The sequence below is a fragment of the Coregonus lavaretus genome (genome assembly GCF_964263955.1).
Source record: "Coregonus lavaretus genome assembly, contig: HAP1_SCAFFOLD_276, whole genome shotgun sequence".
In the NCBI taxonomy this organism is placed as follows: domain Eukaryota; kingdom Metazoa; phylum Chordata; class Actinopteri; order Salmoniformes; family Salmonidae; genus Coregonus; species Coregonus lavaretus.
Window position 1 is genome coordinate 556,213 of NW_028157844.1, and position 8,298 is coordinate 564,510.

At 40.7% G+C, this 8,298-nt stretch overlaps 1 protein-coding gene across 1 annotated transcript; it reads left to right on the top strand.

Annotated features, from left to right (window-relative positions):
• Window positions 1-288: 288 nt before the first annotated feature.
• LOC311124821 (small ribosomal subunit protein uS8) lies at window positions 289-6,385 on the top strand. Its single transcript, XM_084198918.1, has 4 exons — window positions 289-1,478; window positions 1,695-1,774; window positions 2,179-2,264; window positions 6,252-6,385. The coding sequence occupies exons 1-4, from the start codon at window positions 1,346-1,348 to the stop codon at window positions 6,343-6,345; spliced, it is 393 nt and encodes a 130-aa protein (XP_084055044.1). The 5' UTR covers window positions 289-1,345; the 3' UTR covers window positions 6,346-6,385.
• The last annotated feature ends 1,913 nt before the right edge of the window (window positions 6,386-8,298 follow it).

Below are 8,298 nucleotides of genomic sequence, written 5' to 3' on the forward strand. Positions count from 1 at the left end.
TTGGAAGTGTGTTTGCATTAGACTAAAGGGTAAATAAAATCACGAGGCTGTAAAATAAGGATGCATTTGCATCAGAATCACTGTTTGAATAAATATAATATATAAAATAAGGATGCATTTGCATCGAAATCACTGTCTGAATAAATATAATATATATATTTTTAATTATCAAACTTATTTTCTATCAAGTTTTCATCAACCCAGTGTTTTTCGGCTGGTGATCGCGTGAGCTAGTCGTAAGAAATCTTAGATTTGTGCCCATAATGCATCGCTAGTTCTTGCTACTTCCTCTTTCCGCCATATTGCAGAACCGGTAAGGGCCCCCTCTAAAATCTCATTGTCAATCTTTCCCAAATCTAACCCATCCAGGCGTCTAAAACACAATTTATGAAATTATATAAACGTTTAATAATGTACTAATGTCATGAAACGGTTATTGTGTCGATATGGTGTGAGATGTTGGTGTTTTGCCTTGTGATTTGTAAAGTCTCCATCACTGTCCGGTTTACTGGTGTGTTGTATCGGTAGCTAGAGTTCGAGCATATTAATAAAACCCGACAATTAATACTACTAGGCTCCTTTCGGTGTGTTCTTAATTAGTCGACAAATTTGCTTTGTTGTCAAGATGTGGAATAGTAAATGTTGAAGAAATTTTGAATAGTACAGTTTGGTTGGCTAACTAACCAACTCTGCTAGCCAGCTTGGCCCGTACATGAAGACTTCCATGCGTGGTAGACAGTCACGATGGTGGTGCTTAAATGTATCTGCATGGCCGTGCAAACCTCTTCTAATTTGTTATCAAAGAACCCAACGTTTGTCCCAGTTTTGAAATTGTTGGCGCTAGCGTTAGCCATTCAAGTGTTATGTCTTGTCCAGTGAAATGTAGGCGGTTAGCTTTAACCAGGTAATTTGGATAGCTAGCATAGCATAATGTGTCTAGAGGTTGCTACCTTAGTAGGTAGCCTTCTATTTTCTTCAGCAAAGTAACCACGTAACGTTAGCTAGCTAGCTAGTTGGGCAATAATTTGCTAGGCAATGTCATAGGTAAGTCGATAATCAAATAGTCATCGCATACTCAATGATGTCCATCTACCTACATTTGAGCTAGCTTACAATCAATCTGTTGGCTGACTTATTTGTTAAGTCAGTCAGTTGTAACTTACTGTTAGCTGCCTATTCTAGCTAGATATTTTACTAACGTTATCTTGCCAGTTTCACAGCATGTTATTAGGAGAACAAACCACTATCAGACTGAATGTTTACTAGTAACTAGCAAGCTGTGCATTAGTTGGCTGCCTTACTACTCCTTCACTTTTATTTTTTCAATTTCTGATCGACAGGCATCATGGTGCGCATGAACGTTCTTGCGGATGCGCTCAAAAGCATCAACAATGCTGAGAAACGTGGGAAACGCCAGGTTCTGATCCGGCCGTGTTCTAAGGTCATTGTACGTTTCCTGACCGTCATGATGAAGCACGGTGAGTTGCGGAAATGTATCTTCTGTTTTGTAAGTGGTATAGGACCAGTCAAGTGGGAGGGCAAAATAATGTGCAGACATCTGCATAACCCGCTTCCCTCCAGGAGGGGAATTGCTTACCCCTGGTTGAGGGATCTGAGTTCGAGCCCTGTAACATCTTGTTGACAATGCTGTGTGTCTGCTTGGTCTTGATTCCCTGCCTCCCTTGTTTCCCCAGGTTACATTGGTGAGTTTGAGATCATCGACGACCACAGAGCTGGGAAAATTGTCGTCAATCTCACTGGCAGGCTGAACAAGGTAAATGTTCAATATACTGCATCACAAGGGCTACAATCAGACAATTTGAGTGCCATTCTGCTTCATTTTACTCATCTTTTGTATTGTGGTAGATTGATAGTAGACTATCTGACCGTTCTGTTTTTCTCATCTTATTTGACATGTTTTTTTCCCCCTGCTCATATTCTGCATTGTGGCATGATCAACCTAACTGCATAATAATAATATGCCATTTAGCAGACGCTTTTATCCAAAGCGACTTAGTCATGTGTGCATACATTTTTACGTATGGGTGGTCCCAGGGATCGAACCCACTATCTTGGCGTTACAAGCGCCATGCTCTACCAATTGAGCTACAGAGGACCACGCATAATTGTAGATTTGAATCTGGCACTGCTAACCTTTCTTTTGTTTGCTCATATCAGTGTGGTGTGATCAGCCCTCGTTTTGACCTCCAGTTGAAGGATCTGGAGAAGTGGCAGAACAACCTCCTGCCCTCAAGACAGTTCGGGTGAGAATGAACCAGCAGCACCCTAATGGTGGTATGAGTGTTGTAGTGGCCCTATCACTGATTGTGCAGTGGAACGTTGTGAACTGGCATGTATTCATTAGTGGCACGTTGCAAAACGTTTTGCTACGGTGTTTCACTTATGAATGCATCCCTGATGTCGTGTTAATGTGCTCCGTTGGGGTGTATAAAATTGTGCCCCGGGTTTCACTGACTTGAAAGCTCTGAACATTTATTTGGGATTCACAGCAAATAAACTAATCGCCCTTTATTTCCATGCCGGAATGTTCAGCTTCCGATTAATATCGAGAGCAAGCAAATGCAGCACTAGTCTAGTATTTAAAGACACTGGGAGCTCGCTGGGTTGGAGATTGGAACAGTCATTGAAGTGCACTTTCTTTGAAAAGATGAGGGCAGCCTGGGCGACGGGGACTAAAACCCTTATCAAAACTTAAGTCCGGGATGGGCAACTGATCCCTGGGACTGAGTGTCCTCTGTCTGCTCCCACTTTCTACTGAATGTAACCATGGAAATATGATTGCTGCAGTCTCTTGAACACAATTTGACCTGCATGTGGGAAAGGGGGTGAATATGGTTGAATGCTTGAGTCTGCTCTGACAATATGGACAAGAAATCGCCCTCGGTTTTACTTGAAGTCCAATGGTGGATGTGGTGAGGGCACGGTCGCAGATTTATTGATCTATGGGATGTGTGGACTGATGAATCCAAGGGGTGTGTCACAATGACTCGTCCCCAACTGTACTGTATTTTGTCTCAAATGTTTATTGAAAACATAAATTCGAAACAATAAGCACTTGTTGTGTCTCAAATACATTGTTACAGTGGTTGGCTAGCTAGCAAATTTGAGCCATTAGCAATGACATGAAATCAGTCAAAACACTTCAAAACAAGACATGATATCAAGAACGAGATGAAACTAGCTGAAACGAGTCACTTACGATTCCCCACATGGTATTTTCTTGCCATTGTTGCTAGCTATCTGGCCATCCATAACAACACCTGGACTTCTGCCCCATTGAAACATGTGCATCGTTTTCTTGACGTTGTCAGCTAACCCATCTATAGTCGACCCATTTTGGCATTCCATGTTTGACATTTACCTGTGTCATAGTCTGCCATAGAAAACCTTTGAAGGCTACAAGCGGAATAAATATAATTGGCGGTTCATTCAACTCGCAACTTCTCGAACTCAGCCGTATATGAGTTGATGCGTTCACATGGCACACGCGAGCTGTCCAGAGTAAAAAGTGAGCGTTCATCAATCTACTCGCTGCGCTTATTTCTTTTTAGGGAAAGTGATTTACAGAAGTAAACCTTCAATACTGACAAAATTGCAATAGGCTGGCTAGTGGCTACTGTTAGTCTGCGAAAAGAAAGCTACAAAAAGACACCTAGCATTTATTTTTACATTTTAGTCATTTAGCAGACACTCTTATCCAGAGCGACTTACAGGAGCAATTAGGGTTACATCGACAGATTTTTCACCTAGTCGGCTCGGGGATTAGAACCAGCGACCTTTCGGTTACTGGCACAACGCTCTTAACCACTTAAGCTACCTGCCGCCCTTCGTCTTGGATAGCCTACTGTAGCCAGATGTCTCTTTTGAAAAGCCCTCGTCTTAATGGCCAACGTCCTATTTTGAGGAAATAATAATCTTCAATTTATATTCTTTAGAAACTAAATTTATTATAATACAATGCAATTTTAAAGAATCTAATGTCTTGCATTGCTACATTATATTACACATCTTTTAATATCTACCATCATAACCAAATGTAGCTTATTACTAGCTGAATAGAGTGAAAGCATGTCAGCCTAGGTCCTGCGTGAGCCTAATGCATTTATAAACTACCCCATATCCGGGCTAGTAGAAAATCTGTTTGGGCCAGTAGATTTTGGCCAGCTGGTCGGGGGAGGGGGGGGAGTTGTTGGACCCTGGTTGGTGTGACTTAGTACACTTATATGGTTTGCGCTACTGAAGATGGACTGAATTTTGGCAAAATGATCAGAGTTCGTACGGTCATGAAAATCCTGGAAAGGTCATGGAATTTTAAAATTGTGTTTTCCAGGCCTGGAAAAGTTCTGGGAAATGATTAAATCCAAAAAGTTTCGGAAAAGTTTGAATTTTATTTCTGTTAATGTATTTTGTTTAGGAACAGTGTGAATATTTTAAAAATCAACATATCAGACAGGATCGGAATTACACTTAATTAAGCGTGTCTGTGTAAAAAAAAAAAAAACGTGTTTGCGAGCGTCACCTGCATGTGAGAAGTGTGGGCCATTGCTCAAGGAGAGAGACCGTTGGACATTGTAGCAGCAGGTAGGCCTAGTCTATAAAATATGATAGAGAACAGGTAGCAACTAGGTAGCCAATTCCAAACATATCTTGTACCCTCTAACGGTTTAGCAAATGATAGCAAGTATTAATGTTTTTGTCATGTCCCAAAAACTTTCCACACTTGCTAATAAGGCCATACAAAGTTGAATAACTTTAACAATTCATATGATTAATTTAAATTATTTATTTTTGATGAAACAAATTATTCACTTTGCCATTGTATTAGATGGGATTCGATTCAGTTGTGTTGAATCAAATCATGTGAATCAAAATTATTTGTGAATCGTTAACATTAATTTTAGGAAGAAACGAATGTGACCTCTTGGATTACATGGCTTCAAAACATGTTTTGTATATACTGCCAGTTGATTTGGGCATCCAATGAATGGGACATTGAAACTCAATAGATGCTAGACAGCCTGCAAAGTAAACACTTCTAAGGTAGCTAAGATACATGGCTGAACTCAAAAAGCTACATTTCCTGAAGAAAATTAGTGGGCTTGATACGGCTGAATAAATAGATTTGTAGCCTACATAGCCATTTGATATATTGAATGAGCAAATATTTTCTAAAAAGTATAAAACTTATTTGGTGGTTGTTGCAGTGTTTTCCATAAAGGGTGGTCAACCATCCTCCAGGAGAGCTAATGGATGTGCAGGCTTTTATTCCAGTCCCCCTCTTAACAAACCCTATTTTAGTAATGAGCTGCTCAACCGAACCTTGATAAACTGGCTCTGTGTTTTTGCAGGGCTAGATCAAAAGCCTGCACACCCAGTGGCTCTCCAGACTGACGGTTGACCACATGTTTTATACAGTTGCCTAACATATATTCTACTTTGGGGGGGGGTTAAATGCCTTGCTCAACAACTGGAAATGGTACATGTGATCAGAAAGCAGCCTTCCATGGTGTCGATACCACATTACGCTCGCTTTTATACGTACGTAGATGCCGCCAATTGTTGGTCATGGAAATTTGGTGGAAAGTCGTAAAATTCCATCTGTCAATATATGTGAACCCTGTATGACTTCATAACGTCTGTTGCATCTAGCTTTACTAAGAGAATGCCTCTAAAAGTAAAGATTGAATGTGATTCGGATTGTCACGATCAGGAATAGTTTTACCGCCATGATGCATTTCTTGTGTTATGATAGGCTTCATCCACATGCATTGCTAACATTGCTTGAGTGGAAACGCATTGGTGGATGTTTAGGATCATAATGGCCTTCATACAATATAAATGGAGGTTACATAATTATTGTGTGAAAGTAGTCCTGGTTCAGGAGTGGAGAGCAATACAGTACCTTAAACTCTGTTCCCTTAGTTTTCAGTTGTCTTGATAAGGTAATGATGGGCTGCAATTAGCTTAGAGCAGGTGTTTGAAGGATGAGGTTAGGAAATGCCTGCCTAAGTGTTGGATGGCATCAATTGAGCCGACGGTTGTTGCTTTAGAAGGGGCACAACTGGTTTTGTCTTAACTGTTTTCCTGGCATTTCATGGTCTTAGTCTATAAATGTTAATGTACTTTAGTTTTTCAGAATTTCCCGACTGCCTGTCATGAATTGATTTCATTCTGCCTGTTGTGAATGTTTATAAACTCATGTCTTACACACCTTGTGTCTGTCTCCTCAGATACATTGTGCTGACCACCTCAGCTGGCATCATGGACCACGAAGAAGCCAGACGAAAACACACAGGAGGGAAAATTCTTGGATTCTTTTTCTAAAATGTAAAGAACTGCAAAATAAAACACCAAATCCAGTGGACTGGACTTTGTATTGTCTTATTTGATTGCTACAGTCAAAAGCTTTTTTTGTATTGGTACAATGAGAATGACGAGTCACATTTTTACTGAACAAAAATATAAATGTGAATATTTGAAAGGTTTTACTGAGTTATAGTTCATATAAGGAAATCAGTCAATTGAAATAAATGCCCTAATCTATAGATTTCACATGACTGGGAATACAGATCCATCTCTTGGTCAAATCCTTGCGACATGGGGCTGTGCATTATTTCTGAAACATGAGGTGATGGCGGCGGATGAATGGCACAACAATGGGCCTCAGGATCTCATCACGGTATCTGCATTCAACTTGCCATCGATATAAAATGCAATTGTGTTCGTTGTCCGGAGTTTATGCCTGCCCATACCATAACCCCACTGCCACCATGGGGCACTGTTCACAACATTGACATCAGCGAGCCATTCGCTCATACAACACTTATGTCTGTGGTTGTGAGGCCAGTTGGATGTACTTCTAAAATGGAGGCAGCTTATGGTAGAGAAATGAACATTACATTCTCTGGCAACTGCCCTGGTGGACATTCCTGCAGTCATTGTGCCAATTGCAAGCTCCCTCAACTTGATACATCTGTGGCATTGTGTTGTGTGACAAAACTGCACATATTATAGTGGCCTTTTATTGTCCCCAGCACAAGATGCACCTGTGTAATGATCATGCTGTTTAATCAGCTTCTTGATATGCCACACCTGTCAGGTGGATGGATTATCTTGGCGAAGGAGAAATGCTCACTAACAGGGATGTAAACAAATTTGTGAACAACTTCTGAGATAAATAAGCTTTTTGTGCATATGGAACATTTCTGGAATCTTTTATTTCACCTCATGAAACATGGGACCAACACTTTACATGTTGCGTTTATATTTTTGTTCAGTGTAGTATTCAGAGAACAGTATTCAGATGTCTGTTATCAATCTTGCAGTTAGGCTGTGTAGATGCAATTTGAGCCAGTGTTCCTAGGATTCAGTTATGGTCTCCACAATTATTTGGATGAATTATGAAAATGCGTCTGGAGGGTTGACCTCCCCATTAGCTGCCCCAGATGTGGGTAATGAATTACTGGATTCACACTCAATGAAGTCTAAAACCTTCCCTCTCTCTTGCCCTCGGGCACTGTAGTAATTACTTAGTGTGAGCAGGCAGTTAGCAGCTTTCTACATCTTCTAGAGCATTTTAAGCTACAGTTTCAAGAAACAGGCTTATTTTGTAATACAAAGTAGACTTTCGGTCCAGCATTTATCCACTAGCATCAAGTAAGGCTGAATCACTTGTATATGGGGCCTTGGTTATATATGCTGTAACTCAGCTGAGGATTTCCTGGTCTGGTCATATCAGGAAGAATTCATGGCATGACAAAGAGTCAAGGAAATAAAATTGAGATTTCTTCGTGGGCCTGCTCATATTTACAGTCAGCTCCAACGGAAGTCCCTCATGTCCTCTGCAGATGGTGTGTTGCCCCATGATGCTGCCATTCCATGAAATATTGAGTGATCCTATTCATGGATGGTTTGGTAGGCTGTTCCCCAGTGGGAATGGATGATGTTGCTGTACTGTAATCAGGTTGCTGTAACTTATGTTGGATTCATTGAAAGTGGAACTCAACAAAAAGTCCTAGACAATGGAAGTCCCTCATGCCCTCTGCAGATGGTGTGTTGCCCCATGATGCTGCCATTACATGAAATATTGAGTGATCCTATTCATGGATGGTTTGGTAGGCTGTTCCCCAGTGGGAATTGATGATGTTGCTGTACTGTAATCAGGTTGCTGTAACTTATGTTGGATTCATTGAAAGTGGAACTCAACAAAAAGTCCTAGATCCAGTCTCCTGCAAAGGCACCCATAAAATGAGTTCTTTATTTGCTTAACGGACAAAT